The sequence below is a fragment of the Arvicola amphibius genome, chromosome 11 (assembly GCF_903992535.2).
Source record: "Arvicola amphibius chromosome 11, mArvAmp1.2, whole genome shotgun sequence".
Lineage (NCBI taxonomy): Eukaryota > Metazoa > Chordata > Mammalia > Rodentia > Cricetidae > Arvicola > Arvicola amphibius.
Genome location: NC_052057.2, coordinates 62,934,548 through 62,957,122, shown reverse-complemented (window position 1 = coordinate 62,957,122; position 22,575 = coordinate 62,934,548). Strand labels below are relative to the sequence as shown.

Here is a 22,575-nt window from a genome sequence, read left to right as displayed (position 1 = left end):
TTCATTCAGTTTATGGAACATGTTAAGGCATCAAATACACTATGCTCTGGTAGAAATTTTGATTCACACTGAACATTTACATGAAAAACCATCTTAGATATTTCTAAGTGACTAACCAAAAAGAAACAAGACAAAGAAACGTAGTTCAGCTTTCTAAAATTGAAAATTTAATAAAATTTCTCAGAATGGGCATTGTCAAAAAATGCCTATGGCACAGAACAAATCGTGGATTTCATTGTTGTTGGGAAATAAGCTAGCAGAGATGCCTGCCGCAGGTCGTCTGGACATGCTAAGATGAACCACGTGAAACTGAAAATGTTGATCTTTGCATGTGGCTGGATCTCATTCTCAGACACATAGCCCTACGGCCCCTAGGGATTCTAAAGGGAGGACTGATGCCCCCTTGGCAGCTCTGGTATAGATTGTTCTACCGCCTTTTATCAGGGACCCCATCTTTGTCAGCAGTCATATGTGACTTTGGCCTCTGTGAGACTCAATTCCCTCACTGACAAAATTAGCAGTTAAGTAGGTGGAGTACGCATTTAAAACTCTTGTCAGCCTCTTGGCTGTGGCACGTCATCTGCAAAAGTGAGACTTGGGGAATACACAGCTGAGTTACAAAAAGTTAAATCTTGTGTGGTTTTAGGTACATTTACTTACTAGCTTGCTCTAGCTGCATTCATAGCTATACTCAGCTACATGTGGTCATAGTCCATGTGCTAGACATGGCAAAATATCTGTTCGATCTGCTGCCGGCTTATCAATAAAAGATGTACTGTCAATAATGTCTAAATTCATCTTCTAGGAATTCCTTCTACCTCCAAGGTCTAGACACTGTTCTTTGGACTTTAAAAGTCCCTGGTGATGATTAAAAGATCCCACCAGCACACAGATGTTACATGTGAGGTTACAATTTCCCTGTCACAAGCTACTATATACAGTATAGTACGCTCCTCATTTTTCTGCCATTTTCTTTAATTAATTTCACTAATTAAATGACCACCCAAAGTGATGGTGCCCTACCCTCTTGTCCCAGATTCTGCTGTCTGGAGACCTTTGTGCTGGTGACAGCCATGAAATGCTCACCAGGTCTTCTAGAGCAGGACTTTTAGAGGAGAAAGGAGGGCATGAGGTAGAGGAGAAGGGAGGAGGGAGGAGGGGGAGCAGCAAGGCTAATCTACAGTTCTCTGTGAGTCTGGTGTCCAGACTGTGTTGCAGAGGGAGATCCTAATCAGATCTCAGCACGTGGGGAGAAGGAGAGATAAGAAAATGCATTTGGGAATTAAGAGAAAACAGCAACAACACTCCCTGGAGGGTGCAGATGCTTAACAACTCTCCAGAGGAGTTCTGTGACCATCCCCAAATGGATAGTGGTGATGCAGGATGAACCCCGAGAAGAGGACTCACACATGCATTAATTAGAATGTGCACGCTAGTTTCGTCTGTTTCCTTTGCCAGTGTTTTTCTGTCTTCCTTCCTGCTGGATCTCAAGTCCTTTTTTTTTTTTTCTAACTCACTTTCATTTTTTAATGTAGTCTACTATAATACACACTTAGCTTCCTCTATAGGGATGAATATATGCATCAGGGTTGTTTACCTTCTCATTCATTGTGAAAGCAAGCCAAGCAGCCTGCCTTCTGCAGAAGGTTATAATTATTGCTCACATTCGGAGAGGCGTTAAGAGGAAATTCAGAGAATGAATCTCTAATCTTACACCTTCCCTTTCAGCCTACAAGGAAAAAATGAAGGAGCTGTCCATGCTGTCGCTGATCTGCTCCTGCTTCTACCCGGAGCCTCGCAACATCAACATCTACACCTATGATGGTGAGTCGCCTGCAGCAGAGACACCTCTAGCTGCACAGCGGGCAGGAGTCTGAGTACATGTGCGTCTCTCCAGGAGCTCCTAACATAATTAGATGAGCATTTTATAGATCTCGGTGTTGATTTGCTGTGTCCAGCCATTAGGTCTTATTGATTGCCTATTGCTCACAGCAGTTTGAAGCCGACACTAATAACGGCACATTAATGTCTCTTAGGAAGCATGGTTGGCTTGCTACCAGCATCCTGATCAGCACATCACAATCCACTGAAAGTCTTTTCAAATAATGAAACACACTAAACTACAATTACAACAGATCTTAATTTGCAAGAAACTATTTTTCTACACAGATCATTCAAAGACTAGAAACCTACCATCACTATTTTCTTTCTACAGTACACATATTTTGTGTGTAAATGCAAACAAGCTAATAACAAAGATCAAGTTCATATATATTATCCTGGCTATCCAGAACTCACTGTAGAGAACAGGCTGGCCTCAAACTCTAGAGATACTCATACTCCTGCCTTTGTCTCTCAAGTGCCAGGATTAAAGGCGTGCACCACTGAGCCAGGCTGCCAGTTGACTTAATTGAAGTGTAGCCCTTTCAGTTTGCTTTATGCCAATTCATGGTGGTTAGGCTTGTTTGGTTTCATTTCTGGATCTTCCAATGTGTGTGGCCCCAGGCAAGAGGATTAGACTCTTTAAGCATCATTTACTCTCCCTCCTAGGAATGTTGGGGAAAGGGTGTTACATGTCTTACCCTGATGCTCAAGATGTCCTCAGGACCTGTTGTGTGCTTATCAGCACTATTAGTATCAACCTCGTCTAACTTGGCCAACGTAATCAAAGTAGGGCAGTCGTCTGTACCAGAGCTACCTGAGACAGTCTGATGTTTGGTAGGCTCGTGGTTAGTCTGCCTTTCCACCTGTGCAAAAGTCATTAAAAAGAAGGTAAAGGGCAGGCTCCCAGTCTTAAGTGCCTTAAGTTCTCTCAGATCTCAGAGCCATGCTTCTCCCGGTGCTGTTCTGATGACACAAGAATTAGAAGGCTAATTAACTTTCCAGAAGCAGCCGTCCCTGTGTGCATGCAACCAATCCATCTCCAGCCAAAACTTCCACTAGAACGCATGCAGCATGCCCAGTTCCTGTAAGTCCATTGAGCCATTAAATCAACTGCATAGATCTGTACTGTCTGTCAGAGGTTGCTGTTAGCAGGAATCTGGCTGTGTTTCTCAAGAGACTATAAAATCTGGTCTATCACTGAGATCCCATGATGAATGCAGTATGGCCGTTGCCTTCCTGGGACTTGAAGCGCTGTAGATGAGTCTTAAAACACACAAGGAGAGAAGCAAATTGTTGGGGCCCAAGAACTGGGTAATCTCTGCCGCTTTGGGACTGGAATGCAGGAAGGGAGCTGTGCGAGCTGTCTGAAGCTGAAGAGACGACTCCACATGCACCACATGCACCGCTTCAAGAGCACTCAGTAGAGGCTTCCGTGTCTCCAAAGTGCTTACTCGGCCTGGTGTTCCTGCCTTGATAGTAATTATCTGAGCAACGTAGAGATCATGTAAAGTGCCCTTTCTGGACCTCAAAGGAAAGTATTCAGTCATGCATTACAGTAAGAGACTGGGCCATTGAGTGCTTGGGAATTCCCTGGGGGTCTTGGAACCACTCTAGAGGGTAACAAGACACACCCATACATGAAATACTAGTGACACAAAGCAGTGGCTTAATCCCAAGAAGTTTCTGGATGCAAACAAAGATTAGTGGACCAGAGTGTTGAAGTGTGGAACTCAAGCTGAAGACAGTGAGGTTTTTTAACGAAATCGGTAGATTTTCTTACATTGTGAGCTATGAAGTTATAAATGTCCTCAAAGACACTACCTATTTACTGTTTTATGCTACAAATTATTTCAGATTGCAAATGATAGCACGTGATTAATATATGAAAGTCTGATAATAAGCCTATCAATAATATTATACAAAATTATAACGTGAAAGTACAGTAATCTACTTGCTAGTACATATGGCAATGATAAGTAATTTTCTATTCTTTAGTTTAATTAACAATTAAAAATTGTATGTGTTTGCAAGGCATATTTTAAAAAGATTTGTTTATTTATGAACATGAGTGCTCTGTCTTCCTGTAGGTCTTCACAACAGAGAAGGGTCTCAGACCTCATTATAGGTGGTTGTGAGCGACCGTGTGGTGGGTGGGAATGGAACTTAGGACCTCTGGGAAAGCAACCAGAGCTCTTAACCACTAAGCCACCGCTCCAGCCCTACAGCTTACATTTTAGACACAATACACATTACATAATGACTACATCAAGTTAGTTAACATATGCTTATCTCATGTGTTATCATGCATTTCTGGCAAGAACCCAATCAAAGAAAGTAGATTAAAAATGCTTAGACCACTGACAAAATGGAGCTTTAATTCATCATTAAAAATAACAAAATTATCATTTGCAAGAATAGATGGAACTGGAGATCATTTTATTAACAAAATAAATCAGATTCGGAAAGGCACATATTTCATTTTTTTCATAGGTCTTCACATACACATATATATGCACACCATACACACACACAAACACACACACATACATAGTATGTGTGAAAGTAGGGGAAGGGATATTTGGGGAAGAGGAGACTAATCAGAGGGAGGCAGAGAAAGAAAAAGGCAAGAGGCAGTAACGGGGTCCAAATACGAACAAAGCACATGATAAGGAAGTTGTAAAAGATCACAATCACACCCATCACTCTGCACAATGAGCACATGCTAATAACTTTATAAAAACAACACAGTATAATGTTACAGTTATCACTGCAGATCACATTGTGCATCAGCTTAATGCAACCTAGAGTCAGCTGGGAAGCGGGAAGCACAATTGGAGACTGACTCCATCACAGCAGCATGTGTGCATGAGTACGGGGCATTTTCTTGACTGATGCAGGAGGGGGCCAGTCAACTGTGATTGGTGCCACCTTAGTCTTGCATTATATGAAAAAGTAAGCTGGAACATCCATGGAAACAAAGTCAGTAAGCAGTGTCCTTGCATGGTCTCGGCTTCGGTTTCAGCCTCCAGGTTCCTGCCCTGGCTTCCCACAATGATGGGCTGTGATGTGGAACTATAAGCCAAGTACAGCTTTTTCTCCAAAGTTGTCTGTGGTCTTGGTGTTTTGTCACAGTGACAGAAAGCAAACCAGGACACTCAAGAACATATTTTAATTGTCTAGCTGAAATTTCATACTATTTAACCAACATCTGCCCAGTATCCATCAGCCTTGGCTGGCACACCACACTCTGTATGCATGATGACAGTATCTGCCTTACTGGGCCTTGCTTTCTCTTATACGGTGCACTCCAGGTTTACCCATGTTGTTGCAAATGACATAATTTACTCCATTTGTCAAAAAAAAACATTTATACTGTAAAAGTGTTTGCACAGTCAAGCTGTGGGAGTCTGTGCATTTTGTAATAAGGCAGAGCTTTGTGCAGCCCTTCATTTCCACTTCCTAGAATAAGATGCCTCTTGGACTGCTGGACTCCACATCATTAAAATAGTTGCTTGATGCAGATGCCTACTTGACCTTCTCAATGTTCCTTCCATAGACATGGAGGTGAAGCAGATCAACAAGCGTGCCTCTGGCCAGGCTTTTGAGTTGATCTTGAAGCCACCATCTCCCATCTCAGAAGCTCCACGAACTTTAGCTTCTCCAAAGAAGAAAGACCTGTCTCTGGAGGAGATCCAGAAAAAGCTAGAGGCTGCGGAGGAAAGAAGAAAGGTAACTTTCTTTATGAGTTTTTGTTTTGCTTTGTTTGGTTTGGTTTGGTTTTTAGAGACAAGATTTCTCTGTAGTTTTGGCTGTCCTGGAACTTGCTCTGTAGACCAGGCTGACCACGAATTCAGAGTTTTCTAAAGTCTCTCCTTTCTTCCTTCTTCCCCTCCACTCCCATTCTCTCTTTAACACAGACACAGACACACACACACACACACACACACACACACACACACACACGAAGGAAGAGAGAGATGTCAAGCAGAGATTCCAAGAGACAATGATCCGCAAATGATGAACCTACACCATCCCAAGACCTTTAATTTTCTGTAGTAAGATACTAAGAAATCTGTAAGCATTAAGATTTGAGGGTAGAGGCCAGAAAGATGGTTCAGTAGTTAAAAGAACTTCTGCTCTTATAGAGGACCCAAGTCCCATGCCAAGCACCCACTTCAGAGGACTCCAGGAGGATCCATTGCCTCCGGCTTCTACAGGCATCTACACTCACATGCACATACCACCCCCAGCACACACACATAGAGTTAAAAATAAGTATTTGGAGCAGTATGAGGGCATTAAGGTATCCTAGCAAATCTATGCATTGAAGAAGTTCTTTCTGGATGAATCTGTCCAATAGGAGGCCTTCCTTCCCATCAAGTCTTCTTCCACAAAACTCATGCTTGCCCCGCGTTTCCTTCTTGCTTTATCATGATGCGTTTTAGTCTCCTGAGGTCACTAAGAGCATCCTGCACACACAGTTATTATAGGAGTAAAACTCTTCATTTTAATACTTTTGTGTTATCTATAAAAAATCTGCCAATATATTAAACACTATAATCTATTAATATTGTTATAAATCTATATTATAATGGGGAAACTGAGCTACTAGCCCAAGTAAATGCACAAGATTTAACTGTTTGGCTACCCTCTTCTGCTTTACTCTCAGGAGCACCCAATGTCTTGTCTAAAGTCCTGCAGGGCCTGTTGCACTAGGGCTAATTTAAGTTCTCAGCAGAGGCATCTTTTATATAATGGGCACAGCACAGCACAGCAAGACATATACATGAAACACACAAACACACACACACACACACACACATGTCCAAAGTTGACACAGAGCTCAGAATACAAAATCAGTGACTGGTCCAAACAATATTCAAAAAGCAAAGTTCAGTTTTGTGGGCTTGTACACTCATAACATTTCCAGCTACTGCGCTTAATTCTCAGAAAATGGATAAAGGAGAAAGAACACAGAGCTAATAAAAATTAACTGGGTGTTAATTTATAAAACTCCCTGAAGCAACTAATTAATGACTCTGGTAAAACTTCCACATCCTGATAGCAGTAAACTATTAACAGTTATTTAAACAATTAAATCAAATTAGAAATGGACCGTGTAGCTAACGGACATTGACAAATGGATTCTGCCAGAATTTTGATATTCAGAAAAGAATGTTTCAGAACCTTTTTAAAATAGTGTATACCATTATATTTCTTGTGCAATTTGGAAATTTTTCAATGAAGAAATCACCATGTGGGTTATGTTCTAGTAGTAGACTTTTAATTAAGTAATCGTACAGCTAATTAAGAGAAAGTACCAACTTAAACATTTGTTCATTGATTTTGTTTTTCTGTTGGATTGTACTGACTTAATTAGTACTCGTGTGAAAAACTGCTAAGTCTCTTCAGAGAGTCCCCAGCAAATGCATACAGTTCACTCACTATGCAGGGAAGGACACACAAGTAACCCCAATCCAGCTGTGCTAGCTAGCTAAAAGAGAAAGCAAGTACGAGACTAAGAAGTTCAGAGTGGCTGCAGAATAAGCAGAGTTATTTAGCTGAATTGAGATAACGCTGCTGTATCATCCAATGCTCTGGCTTCTAAGCCAGTATTTCTTGTCTTCTAACTGGCTTCACTGCCAGGGAAGTTTAGCTGCCCTCCATCCCCAATCACTTTTCAACAACACAGCAACTCAGGCAGAAACAGACTTCTTCTCCTTGCAACCGCTTTGCAGTCATGGATACAGGAATATGATGCTCAAACTTGGGTCATTCACCCACCTCCGCCCTAAAGAAATGGTAAGGCAAAGTCTGGGGGTAAAGCAAAAGAAAATTAAGGCCTCACCAGAAGAAGGTGGGGTAGAGTTTAGAGATAGAAAACGGCAGGTATCCGCAGTTGTCTGTAAACCTATAGTATTCCACACTCCTAACACAAAGCAAAATTATAGGTAATGAGTTTCCAAATGATACCTCCTGAAATTAAAACCACGTGATTGACAGACAGATCTGGGACCTGCTATTTATTCTGACCCTGACTCTAGGAACTAAGTACACCCCCCTTAAGCTTCCTGTCACTAAGGGACCAATAGGACCAATAGTCAATCATAAACACACCATAGCATACAACACATCAAGCATGAGCAAGAGAACAAAAGATGAGAGTAGAATGTTTAGTGCAGCAAGAGCAGCAATTGCCAGGGCCCTGGGGTTGGAGGGCTCTGGTGAGTTTGAGAGACAGCACGAAGGCCTGTGAGGCTGGAGTGCTGAGCTCAGAGAAAGGACGGGTGCTGACGTCAGAGAGCAGTGCTCTGGGGACTCTGAGTGGAAGTGAAAGGAAGGCAGAGGAAGAAAATAAAACCATGCCCGTGCTGAATGGGAAACACAGCCCAGCTTTAAAGAAAGATCTATTTTTAAAGGAATTAACTAGAAAAATAGTGTTAGATAAAGAGAGAAAATGGGAAATTGTTATAGACTAGAAAACAAATAAATAAAATCCATTTCATGACTAAGGGCACACAGAGGCAAGCACAGAGAAGATGTTTTGAAGGCAGTGGCTCAGACAGTGGATGGGGGAGTTGGGAAAGAGCGCTAGATCAGACCCACTGTGTAAGTCATAAAGAGGCCTGCATTTTTACATAAAACAAATCCTTCTAGGTGTTCAAAATAGCCAGCAATAATAGCACACACCTTTAATACCAACATTTGAAAGGTCAAGGCAGGTGTATCTCTGGGTTCAAGACCAGCCTGGTCTACATTGTGAATTCCAGGACAGCCAGGGCTACACAGAGAAATCCTGTCTTGAAAAAAACAGTAAATAAATATTAAAAGCTTGAATAAATATTAAAATGCTGCTAAAAACTGAGAAGCCGAATTCAGCCGTCATCACATTACACTGGGCTTATTTTCCTTCCCATAATACAAATTTTTAAATATTCTCCCCCAAAGTACACATGGCATTTACTTGTGTATCGGCAGCACTTTGCTCTTGTTATAAATGGTCAGTTGCTACTCCAGTCAATACCCTCAATTATCTTAAGATAGCAAGTATTTTCTCGTTAAACTGATATAATCCTAACTCCAAGCACAGAGGTAGACAAGGGCAGGGGTGTGAGATGTGGTTCTTATTAGGATGTTCTAAACACAAAACCACTTACTAGGATGTTTAAAGCCATTCCCTGGGAATCCAAGAGCCCTCTGTGGGCCAGGGGCCCGCCTGAGTTGTACAGACAGGGCTCTCTGAAGTCAGGGCTGGAAGGCTGCTGCCCAAGTGTCTCCACAGGGGATCAGATATACTGTGTATTAAATATCCTGGCAGTTTCCCCAAGTCCCTAGGCCACTTGGCCACAGTCATAGCCCTGACCATATGGTCACTTGCTTGGATAGAACTGCACAGGCTCCTCCAGCAAGAAAAATGTTCCATGGTTTAGCTGAGAGAAAAGCTTATTCTAAGTGATTTTGCTTTTTCTCCCTTATTGAAGTACCTCTGTCAATCAGTGTGCATTTTTTGAAATTCAAGTCTTCAGATTTCAGCTAACCACGTTAGGGAATGGATGATGACATGTTGGCCATTCAGGCCCTGCGCCCATTCGTTCAACATTCCCATAGCAAAGGGCAGCAGGCTTCCACACATCCCACATGGATGATCCAACACGCTCTGCTGTTCCAGTGTCTCTGTTAGTGATTTCTCTTTCCCATATGTCCCAGTGTGGGGACTGTGTCTGATTATCTTCAGCAGACTACAGTTTAAAGGTGCCTTTCAAATCATCCCAAGAACATGTGGGTATCAGAATGTCTGCAGTTGAGCCTGTGCCTCCACACAACAGCTACTGCCCCTGAGCAAGTCATCTCAATTCTATCTCCTTTTGCCCATTTTCCGAGTTTGGTTTTTTTTCCCTGTGGCTGTGATAAGTACCATGACCATGAGCAGCCTGGGCAGGAAGCAGCCATTTCACATACACTTCCAGGTCACAGGCCTTCACTGAGAGAAGTCAGTCCAGGAACTCACACAGACCCTGGAGCGGAGACCACAGAGGAATATCGCCTATAGGTTTGCTTAGTTTGCTTTCTCTTACAACCCAGGCTCACCTGCTCAGGGGTGAGTCACCCACTGTGAGCTGGCCCTCCCTACATCGATCATTCATCAAGAAAATGCTCCACAGCCTTGCCCACAGCCAGTCTGATGGAGGCAGCTAGTCTGATGGAGGCAGCCAGTCTGATGGAGACAGCCAGTCTGATGGAGGCAGCCAGTCTGATGGAGGCAGCCAGTCTGATGGAGGCAGCCCCTCAGCTGAGATCCCTCTTCCCTGGTGACACTGTCTGGCATTGTCCTCTATTGAAAACACTTATAAAAGATCCATGAGCTGTCGCTTATTCCTGATAAAATGCAACAAGTTCTGGCTTTGCAAAAATTATGGTCCAGCAAATGATTTTACAAAGGAAAGTGGTCCCGATTAATACTACCATATAGCACATTTCATAAATATTTTAAATATAAAGTGATCATAATACATAGAATAATCAAGGTGATAAAATAGATACATATAAACAGGTCAGGCCAACTAAAACTGGCTTGAAAAGCATTAACATTATGAAAAAAGATGAAAATTTAATAATACCTATAACTTTGGTAAACAGATTAAATTAAAATGCTCCCCACTCAAACCTGTTCAGTAAGAGCTAATTCGTGTATCAATATCACGCACAGTGAATTCTAATGACCTATGAACCTCAGAAAGAGAAGTAAACTCCTTGCTCTAAACGAAGCGGTGTGAAAGGGAACCATCAGTAGACAAACCAGGTGGCCCCAACTTCTTCATTTGTAACTCCAAAGTTTTAGAATGGGATCCTCCTGCTCCCTTACCAAATTATGCCTTTGCCAGACAACGGCTTCTGTGAGGTCTGAACCAGGTGCAGTTTAGACACATGGCTGACAATGCCCCGCACTGCTGGCCCTCATTACAGTAAGGGGCCTCTAATTCCTGCCCTGACTCTAAGACACCTGACCTTGTCTTCCAATGACGTGTTGCAGCCACTCAAAAATACAACTCTTACTTTAAATGGGGGAAGCAGAGTTTATTCCTAAGTCAGCGATTAGCGACTCCAGCCCAGGAACTCAGTTTCCGGTTTCCCTAAATACCAAGTCACAACATGGTAGCAGTTTCATTAAGATTTATAGTAGCAAAGCAGAAGGAATCATAACTCAAGACACTTTTTAAATATACTGGGGAATGATAGGACAGACGGGCCACAGCAAATCAGAGAGACCTCTGCTGCCGGTCTCACTCCTGTCTGAGGCGTTGAAACTTGGTGGTCTGCTTAGGCTAATGTGTTGCAAAGGGCTCCAAGTGATGCTTTGAGAACAATAGGTCATACACAAAGGCGGATAACTATGTTCAAGGGCCAAAATAGACTGAAACGACTTGTATTTGGGTCCTAGCTCTGCAATATTCTAATACATCACCTTGAAGTTGCTCCTAGTCAGTCTAATTGAACAAACCGGGCAAGTTTGTTTCTTTTGGGAATTCTCATCTGCAGCCAGCATCTTAAGTTGGTAACTGGCTCTTGAGATGGAATACAGGGGGAAGGGAGTAGTGTTTATATAGTCGCAGCTCAGTATTCAGGAAGCCAACTGGCTTCATGGTCAAAATATCTTCTTATTGTGGTCTTCCGGGCAAGCAAGAAGAGCATGCAGACTCTCTTCCTGCAACGGGACCCCAGCAACCCCATCCCAGGTTTCAGAACGAGAAGAGCTCATTATGAAAGCCCGGGTTTGCATCATGTTAAATCTCTCATGTATTCCTGCTTTTCAGGGGGAAGTGAACGCTGTGATCTTTGTTTCACACAACTACACTCAACTGTCATATTTGAGCACATACTTTTTAGCCCTTTGCCATGTTGACAATGTCCTTTCAGGATTAGCAGAAAGCCCAGTAGTTACAGGACAGCATCCAGCCTACTAGTGGAAAGATGCTTTGGAACTAAGGGCTTTGGTATTTGATGAATGGATCTGGGTATCAAGTAATATATCCCACACATGATTAAAGGGGACAAGAAGATGGAGTAGCAGGAGTATATGTACTTCAGAAGTAAATGGGAAACCAGTGGCATCTACAGTGTCTTAAATCTATTATGTGCCCGTAAATGAGTTTTATAGACCAGTTAACTCAGATTTATCATCCAATTCATTTGTGCAGTAATTAAGCTCTTAGACTCGGTAGCGTAAGAGATGCTAATTAACCTCTTTGCACAATGTTCAAGCATTCCTAAGTGGACAATAACTCTTCTCCCTGTCTCATCACTGTGCCTCGGCCTACCTCTCGCTTCATCATCCAGTGATCCTAAATTCTGTGTGAGGATGTGCAGAAAAGGTGCTCACCAGCAATCTGCCTCAGTTTCTCCCATCTCCCCGGATGGCACATTTGAATGACTCTGCTTTGTATTTGCCTTAGCTTACTTCTGCCTTGTACCAGCTGCCCTCTATCTCACCCAGTTCTCCGTTCTAATTCTCAGGGAGCTTCTGTGAAAGGCCATGATCCTCCAAGGCCATTACTTATCATTGAAAACTTCATATGCACCAACATTTGCCAGGGTCCCTATTTGCACCCCTCTCTAAACCCACACAGTCCACCTGCTTTCCTGCTCATCTGCCCGAGTACAGCACAGTAGAAAGAACCCTTTGAACATGCAGCGAGACCTTTACTCCCACACACAGGTAGAGAAAAGCTTCCGCTGCTTTGGATCATGTGTTGCCGTTCTTCAGCTTCTTGCGCATCATATGCCATGCCTCTGTATAATGTTCTGAGATTACTGCTTATCTTCTCAATTTACAGACAGTGGCATCAAAACTGATTTTCTTCCTTGATGGTAAAACTGCCAGACTGAGCCATATTCAGGGAAGAGCTGATTTCTCCGAGGAACAAAGTCAGGGATGTTGCAGGCAGACAGAGCTGCTAACACACTCCAATAATGGAGTCCTTAGTCTAACTTCCATCACTAGAAGTACGGAGAGCTCGAGAGCCCTAAGCTATGGTATAGTGAAGGGTTTCTTTAAACATCAAGTGCCAGGGCTGGGAGATGGCTCCATGGGTAAAATGCTTACTGCACAAGTCTGAGAACTTGAGTTCAGATGCCCAGCATCCATGTAAGTACAGGCACTTGTCTGTAGGCCCAGTACTCTAGGGTCAGAGATAGGTGGATGGTCCTCGGGTTCACAGCCCAGCTAGTCTACAAAATGGCAGGCTCCAAGTTCAGCAGGTAACCACATCTCAAACGCAAGTGAGTAAATGAAACAGAAATAATTGAGGATTGCATCCCAATACCAACCCCTGACCTCCACATAAGCCTGCATAGGGTAAGAGTCCCCGTAATTCCTCTGGGTGTCCAATTGAAGAATGACAGCCAGAATCGGGGCTTTCTTCTGGGTTTGGCCAAAAGGACACTAAACACAAGATTTGCACAAATGTTTTCAAGTGTCTACAGAGTATTTTATGTGTATGTATGCTTTTTCTGCATGTATGTCTGCACGCCATGTTTATGCTTGGTGTCCAGAGAGCCAGAAGAAAGCATTGAATTCCCTAGAACTGGAGTTGAGGACAGTTGTTTCCTGTTATGTGGCTTCTAGGTACTGAACCCTGGTCTTCTTCAAAAGCAGCTAGTGTCCTTTACCACTGAGTCATATCTCCAGTGCCAGGAAGAATTTAATAGCTGCTGAGAAAGGGGAAGGACAGTCATGTAATAAAAAGAGAATGTGGATTTGATTGACAAGAGTTGAAAAGCTCCTACAGGGTCCACCCTATGGTTGGTTAGAAAGCAGTGGACAGAAGAAAAACAAAGTTCAGGCCCCCAGGCCTTTCCCATTTTCTTCAGGTTCTCTTTGAATGTAGTGGTCCAGTGGCTCATTGTAGTACTTCCTGTTGCAGATATGCTTAGCAGTATCTTATTTTTTTAAAAAAAAAAAGAAAGAAAAGAAATTCTTCAATGAGAGTTAATGCTATTTCCAAGACATTCTGTCTAAAACCTTGACAGTTGAAAATTCAGGGAGCCACACTCCCCGTCAACACATTCTATAGAAAGTGCTGAAGTCTACAGACAAGAGTCTGTGAATAGCAATGCTCATGGCTGCAGCACCAGCTAGCACTCAGCTAAGTCGGCTTCCAGATAACTAAAAATGGATGTGTTTTCTCCCCAGTCTCAGGAGGCTCAGGTGCTGAAACAATTGGCAGAGAAGAGGGAGCACGAGCGAGAAGTCCTCCAGAAGGCTTTGGAGGAGAATAACAACTTCAGCAAGATGGCGGAGGAGAAGCTGATTCTGAAAATGGAACAAATTAAGGAAAACCGTGAGGCTAATCTAGCTGCTATCATTGAACGTCTGCAGGAAAAGGTAAGGGCACCAGAATGCTGAGCAGGGGGAACAAGCCCTGTACAGCACAGCTGGGGACATGCCTGTGCAGCACAGCTGGGGACATGATTGTACAAAACAACTGCAGGCCATGCCTGTACAGCACAGCTGGGAGACAAACCCTGTGCAGCACAGCTGGGGACATGCCTGTGCCACACAACTGAGGACATGCCTGTGCCACACAGCTGAGTACATGCCTGTGCCACACAGCTGAGTACATGCCTTCACAGAACAGATGGGGGACAGACCCTGCGCCACACAACTGGGGGACAATCGCTGTGCAGCACAGTTGGGGTACAAACACTGTGCAGCACAGTTGGGGACATACCTGTGCAGAACAGCTGGGGAACATGCCTGTACAGCACAGCTGAGGACATGCTTGTACAAAACAACTGCAGGCCATGCCTGTACAGCACAGCTGGGGGACAAACCCGTGCAGCACAGCTGGGGGACAATCGCTGTGCAGCACAGTTGGGGACATACCTGTGTAGAACAGCTGCAGGCCATACCTGTACATAATAGCTGAGAGACAAACCCTGTGCAGCACAGCTGGGGGATGCTGGGTGCCGCAAAACGAGGTGGGACAGTCAACCTCAGGCTGCTCTAATCATGTAGCTTGAATCTGTGGCCTGAGCCTATGGTGGAGAAAGAGAACGCTACATCAGCCCTGAAGCCCTTGCCAAATGTTCTACTGGACAGGGAGCCCAGGAAGGCTGGTCTCAAATGTGTATGACTTCTGTACAAACCAATGTGTTGGAAATTACCAATTTGCACATATTTAATATTTAACTGATTACATTAATGCTATAATACTTAATGTTAATGAAAATTAACATATAATATTTTTAATATATATTTAACATAAAATATTTGTCATAATTCCAGTCTCTCCATGTAAGAAAATCTGGAACATAGGAGCATAGCAGAGGGACCATTTCATACTTATTTGGTTGTCCTCAGGCCTTTCTCCATATCCCACTGCCCACATGCAAACACACGTGCAAACACACACATGCACACACACAAGCTTGCCTTTGAAAAAATTATACATAGTAGCTATGAATAGTTTTGCTTTGTCTGTTTCCAGAGACTGCATTAAGCTTGAAAGATAGGGACTCTGGAAAAGATGGGAAGATGCATCTACACTTCTCACCCTCCATCCTGCTCCCACAGCTAATGCTATGTCAGGCCCTGCAGATGCTGAGAGACACTGTCATTGTCCTCCAAACACTGAGAGTTCACACTCAAACTCATAATCCTCCTGCTTCAGATTCTGAACTCAAATTACAGACATGTATCACTTTACCTGGCTAAAGTTATTTCCCAGAGGTTTTCTTTAAGTTAGCCATGCTCTTTGTGAATTTTTGAGAACGCTGCCTGGGAAGGGGTGTAGGCTCCAGCAGAGAAGTAAGGCCCCGGGGACAATGTGCAAACAAGTCCTAGGGATTTGGGCAGAAGCCAGGGGAGCCAACTTCAGGTCAACTGTTTTAAATGTATAAGCAGTTGTGTCTGTGAGCTTCACAGACACACTGTCAGTGTCTGACTTAAGAGTCAGAGTCTGGCTCACCACAGGCCACACATGATGGCACCAAAGCACTAAAATCCAGGACAGCAAGATCCCTTTGATGTTATCTGCTCTCCTGATCTTGAACCAGTCACATTTTCCTCAGTTTACCCTTCTCTTCAGAGGAGCTCCTTGCTTACCACTACAGCAATAGAACCGTGGGCAGTAGAGGGCCATGTGTTCAGTCCAGAGCAATAATCATCCTTCACTGCACACCACAGGCTCTAACATAATCCAGTGCAGTTGCCAGGGATGCAATATGGTGGTCTCACTCTCTAACTCAACCTCACCTCGACTAGCCATGAAGAAGTCTGCAACAACTATCAGTATCCATGGAGACATCTGCAATAACTATCAGTATCCATGGAGACATCTGCAATAACTATCAGTATCCATGGAGAAGTCTGCAATAACTATCAGTATCCATGGAGAAGTCTGCAATAACTATCAGTATCCATGGAGAAGTCTGCAATAACTATCAGTATCCATGGAGAAGTCTGCAATAACTATCAGTATCCATGGAGAAGTCTGCATCACTATCAGTATCCATGGTGAAGTCCGCATCACTATCAGTATCCATGGTGAAGTCCGCATCACTATCAGTATCCATGGTGAAGTCACATCACTATCAGTATCCATTGTGATGTCCCCATCACTATCAGTATCCATGGTGACGTCCGCATCACTATCAGTATCCATGGTGAAGTCCGCATCACTATCAGTATCCATGGTGAAGTCCACATCACTATCAGTATCCATGGTGAAGTCCACATCAGTAGCAATCCAGGAGCACCATTGATTTTGAAATAACATACATGCAAACCTGCAGGTTATCCCACCATTGATTTTGAAATAACATACATGCAAACCTGCAGGTTATCCCTCTTGATGTTCTTTGTAAACTAATTCATAAAATGTACATACTTCAGCAAGCATTTCTAGAAGTGTTGCTTTTTACAAGCAACTTTTTCTGTGTGGTTTGTTGTTGTTTCATTAGTTTGGTATTTGTTTTGGGCTTTTGTTTGTTTGGAGAGTTGGGTTTGAGGTTTTGGTTTTTGAGACAGGGTTCTCCGTGTAACAAGCCTGGCTTTCCGGGTACTCCTTCTATAGACCATGCTGGCCTCAAACTCACAAAGATTCACCTGCTTCTGCCTCTCAAGCACTGAGATAGGTGTGTGCCACTACCACCTAGGTCTCTGTAGTTTTATCTTTACCTATCATCTGCCCCTTTTTCTCATATTTGGATCAAGTATCTTACATACATACATACATGCATGCATCCATTTCTGCCTGAGATTCCCCTGAAAATATTCCACCTGTGAAGGGTTTTTAATTCATGGAATCAAGCTCTAGCATCATCCCAGGAGATACCTAGCAGTCTTAGTCATTTTTCTCCATCATAATAAAACGCCAGGACCAAGATAACTTATAAAAGAAAATATTTAATTTTGGACCCGTATTTCAAAGGGTTAGAGCCCATGGTCATCATGCTGGGGATGACAATAAGAAGGCAGGTTTGACATTGAAGCAGTATCTTGAGAGCCTACATCCAGACCCATGAGCACGAGGCAGGGACAGTATGACACAGGGAATGACGTGGGCTTTTGAAAACTCCAATGCCACACCCTCTTATCACTCCAAACAGCGCCACCTACCGAGGACAAAGTATTCAAACCACCACACCAGCCATCCATATTTGTTTCTGAAAACTCTACAGCATTTCTAGCATATACCCAGGTTTGAGAATTACTCTATAACCTATTCTGATTTAAATTTCAGCTGACAGGAGTAACAATATATGAGCCCACAATATATGAGGCAGTAAAGTCATTGCTAGAGCCAGGCTTTCTTTGGCATTCCATAACTAAATGGATACTTTTCCAATCATATGGACTTTTTTCCCACTGACAGCAAACATCTTTTATCTCCTCAGTGAAATGAGAACACCTAGGAAGCACAAAATTTCCTTCTATGTGCTATGTTTTAAATGAACTAGAGGTGTTGTGTAGTAAGAGTCATCTTCTATTGTGTCTCTGTCTGTGTCTGTGAGTACTAAAACTACTTCTTTGCTAAAATAGGACAAAGCAAATTTGCTATGAGCTATACACAGCCTTCTGGTTAAGTGAAGTCAAAAAGGCCATAGTTGTTAATGCTGAGAGCATAGAGTTGCCCCATAACAGAAGCTTTTCTGAAACTTGATATCCGGAAAGGCAGTTACTTCAGAAATCACATATTAATGAGTTAATCACTCAGTGAGAGCATCTACAGGGTCTCTAGTGTGTGCTTAGAAACCCGGAAGGGGAAGTAACAGAAAAAGGTACTCTCCAGCCAGGCAAGGCAGAGGTCACTTCTAATCCCAGCATCTGGGAGGCTGAAGAGGAGGACCAGACTTGGCTACATAATAAGTGAGACCTTGTCGGCCAGGGGGTGGGGGTGGATAGAAGAGAGAGACGGGATTGCCAGTTATCTGTTATCAGTAGAATTCACTCCATATCAGACTCCCATACTAGGAAAAGCACCCACTCTTGCCAAGCAGGAAGAATTAAAGAGATGCTTTCTTCCCAGCCTAATGGGTGCCTCTTGGCTCAAATGCACTCCCAAGCAACCTATAGTACCTTCCACCAGTCTGCCTTATAATAGCAAAACAGAACTCACAGGAGTTTCCAGCAGGACTCACATAACCAGGTTTGCCTTCACCAACTGGAAGTGTAGAATTAAGAAGGATCTCGGCATAGGTAGCAATTTTATGTTTCATTATCCAACCAGCAACAAGTAGGTGCATTTGTAGCCATTATTTTAGGGACTACTCTTGGTCCCATGACCACCAGCATCTTGATTTATGACAAGAGGACTTTTATGAGCTCTCTCAACTTATTCTTGATTTCTCTTTTATGCATAGGCTCATAACCATTAATAAAAAAGGGACCTGATTATGATGACATAATCTTACATTTGAATAGACTTTGATAATGTAATTTTATAAAATTATTATCTGAGGTCATCTAGTTCAAGTTTTGATACCTACAGACATTAAAGAGGCATTAAGAGATAAAGGAAGGGGGGAAAAGATCTCACATTTCTTAACTTCCAATAAAAAAAATCTCTAAATCACATTTTTTCAGAGGACCAGAAGTTTTTTTAAAGCCATCTTTCATACATACCTTCATTTAAAAGTAATGTTTCCGGTGTCAAAATACTACTACACTTCCCTTTAGCAGGAATAGGGAGACGGGGAATTGCAGAAAAAGCGTTTTGTAAATTCAGATATGCTTGGGCCTAGCCTGGCCAGTAACTCTAAGTGTACCTAGCAAAGTAAATGTGAAATATGTAATGAAATGGTTATTACTAAAGAAGAAAGTCCTTAGTGAACTCTACAGACAACGTCCTTAGTGAACTCCATAGACCACATCCTAAGTGAACTCACAGACCACATCCCGAGTGAACTCCATAGACCACGTTCCGAGTGAACTCCACAGACCATGTCCTGAGTGAACTCCACAAACCACGTCCCAACTTTATAGAACTTTATAGATAGAGCCTCACAGCTACCCTAGGAGCCCCCAACTGTAGTGTTCTGGTTGTTAATCAGGACCACAGGTGGATGACATCACTGCCTGTGCAGGACTACCCTAGCTTCTCTGACATTTTCATTTAAAATCACATCAACACATCAGGAGTCTGCATTCCATTATTTAAACTTCCCAAATACCAAGCCAGCTAAAATGCCTGAAAATATTTTTATAGAAACTCAGAAGGATTATTTAAATTTCCTTTTAAAGGTATCTCGAACTCAAATTAAGTCTTTGACTTTCTTCAGCAAACTCATTACTTCACTAATTGAGTAAGGAGTAAAGTCCAAAGGAAGCCAATAGCACTGATTCTAGTGTTTACGCTGGTGAAGCTGTTTCCTACTGGAAGCTCTGCTGTCTCCCAGCACAGGAGAGGTCTCAGCACTACCCAGTTTTCATGAGAACCCAGCTTTCATTAATGAGTCCCCATCTGCATGCAAAACAGACACCGCTACAGCTTTGCCTCCTAATAACTGAATGAAAGAGGAATTGTAGCATCTGTATGATCTCCAAACCCAACTTGATTTCCCAGCATATGCCTTTGCTCCTGATCTTCATGGTTTCAATGGCATGAAAGGCTCTTTTAAACCAATTATGTTACATTTCTCTAGAGTCAACTTCCTGCTTCTACCAATATTTAACTTTTAAAAAAGTACAGAATATATGACACATTTCCCTCCTACAGCCTAAACTTGAGGGGGAAAAGGTCACATTCATATATAACTAATGTTGAATCTCACCACCTGCTTGATATATAAACTGGGAAATCTTACTCAGCCTTCCAGAGCCTTGGTTTTTTCCCCATAAAATGAGACTAACATAATCTCTATCATGATATTATGAAGACTAAGGAAATCAATCTATGCAAATTCTATATGGATGCAATTGTGGTGCACATTAGGTGTATATAGTACAAATGCATGTTCAGTGTTATAGTAGAAACATATGTTCAGTGTTATAGTAGAAACACATGTTCAGTGTTATAGTACAAACACATGTTCAGTGTTATAGTACAAACACATGTTCAGTGTTATAGTACAAACGCATGTTCAGTGTTATAGTACAAACGCATGTTCAGTGTTATAGCACAAACACATGTTCAGTGTTATAGTACAAACACATGTTCAGTGTTGTAGTATAAATACATGTTCAGTTTTATAGTACAGATACATGCTGAGTGTTATAAATACATACTCAGTGTTACAGGATAAAGAACCCTGTAAGCACAGACACTTGACATGAATAGGATTTAATAATAAGATTTACTTTATAGCTAGTCAAGATGATGGTGAATGAATCAAAGAAACTATATGAGGAGAAAAGCAGTTTTAGAAAATGATACTTTTACTAGTAGTTAGCATTTCAAAGTTCAATTGAACAGGCATTGAGCCCCTCTATGCAAAACCACATGCCTTCGATCATCCAATGTAGAAGTTCAAGCTAAAAAACACTAGATCCACCTTTTCTCCATCAGCTCCCTCCTTAGAAAGCTCACTTCCTAGCCCAAGACCAGTAATCTCTAATAGTAGGATTCCTTATGCAAATAAATATCCACCAACCCATGCAATGTACCATGCTATAAAATGACACAGTCAAGACTTTATAGCCAAACATAGCCGAGGAAACAAATTCTCCTGTTTAGAACTATGTGACTGCCCCATAAAAAGGAAGAATTTCATTTATGTAAGAGTTCAGATGTAATCGTATTGGTTTGGGGTCTTGTGAAAGCCTTTATGTGGAAGCATGGCTGTGACAGGCCTTAGAGCCTATCCTTTATGCTTACACTCTTCATCAGCGGGAATGAGGGTGGGGAACCCCAGACATTCGAAGTGGCATGAAAAAAATGTTTCGACTGGACTGACTCGGCCAGTGTGTGCCAGAGTCTCTGAAAACACTGCTGGTCTCAAAAGGGCCATTTCAAACAAGGTTTTAGAAAGTGGTACCAAAGTCTACTCTCTGGATCTCAGTTTCCCAGAAGGCCTGTGGACAAGCACAAATTTCTTACAATAGTCCGAAAAAAAGGAATTAAAGACTGAAGATGGGGAAATCAACAATGTTATATTTTATTGCCGGTCTCAGAATTTATACAGAAGTCGATATATTCAAGATTTTATTATTAATTATTTGACATTTTAATCATAATTTTTAAAAGAAGAACGTTGTTGTTGTTGTTGTTGTTGTTGTTGTTGTTAGAAGTGCAGGATTAGGGTACAGCTCCTCAGTAAAGGGCTTGCCTATCACTTACAAGGCATTTGGTTCCAGGGTTTGATCACCAGCAAGGGAGTGTGGTGCCTGAGGGGAGGAGTATGGGGTGATAAAGATGTTTGTAGTCTTCCCTACTGTGAAGTTTCTTGGGCCCACATTCTCTACTGTGAAGTTTCTTGGGCCCACATTCTCCTTGTGAAGAAAATTCCTTTAGGAATTTCTGTTTAGGTAGATACCACACCACGTGATTTTTGACCAAGTATGTCCAGCAAAGGCTAGGGTGGCCCTCCTAGTTTTCTGGGCCGTATGGACTGACCTCTTCTTCTTGGATGTCTTTTAGGAGAGGCATGCTGCGGAGGTGCGCAGGAACAAGGAGCTCCAGGTTGAACTGTCTGGCTGAAGCAATGGCGGGTATGGCACGCCCCTCCCATAGTAAATCCCTCTGCCTATATTATAATGGATCATGAGATATCAGTATGGGAAATGTATGACATGGTTTAAAAAGAACTCATTATTAAAAACAAAACAAAAAACAGAATCAAAAATAAAATAAAATCAATGCGGTCCCTTTGCAGAATGTTTTGCTTGATGTTTAAAAAAGTACCTTGGATCTTATTTTGTAAATATTTACATTTTTGTTAAAAAATACAAGTATTGCATTATGCAAGTTATTTCATAATCTTACATGTCCTGTAACAGGCTTTCGATGTTGTGTCTTTCCACTCCAATGAATTCGCTAGGTCTGTTCTTCCCGAAGCTCCCCATGTGGAACTCTAGTCCCTGCCCTTCTCACTCCAACAGAAAAATGAGGTCAGTAGACAGTCTATGGTGCTAGAAACCCACCATTGCCTAGTGACCTAGATGACTTCATAATCTCTAGCTTGACCAAGGCCACGCTTAAATGACAGGTATTGTGTCTCCATGAGAACCTCCACATCTGCTTCCTGCCTAGA

At 42.4% G+C, this 22,575-nt stretch overlaps 1 protein-coding gene across 1 annotated transcript; it reads left to right on the top strand.

Moving 5' to 3' along the window:
• Positions 1 to 1,715: 1,715 nt before the first annotated feature.
• Stmn2 (stathmin 2) lies at positions 1,716 to 22,022 on the top strand. The gene is made up of 4 exons (XM_038348080.1): positions 1,716 to 1,824; positions 5,441 to 5,613; positions 14,075 to 14,266; positions 21,963 to 22,022. The coding sequence occupies exons 1-4, from the start codon at positions 1,743 to 1,745 to the stop codon at positions 22,020 to 22,022; spliced, it is 507 nt and encodes a 168-aa protein (XP_038204008.1). The 5' UTR covers positions 1,716 to 1,742.
• Positions 22,023 to 22,575: the final 553 nt, after the last annotated feature.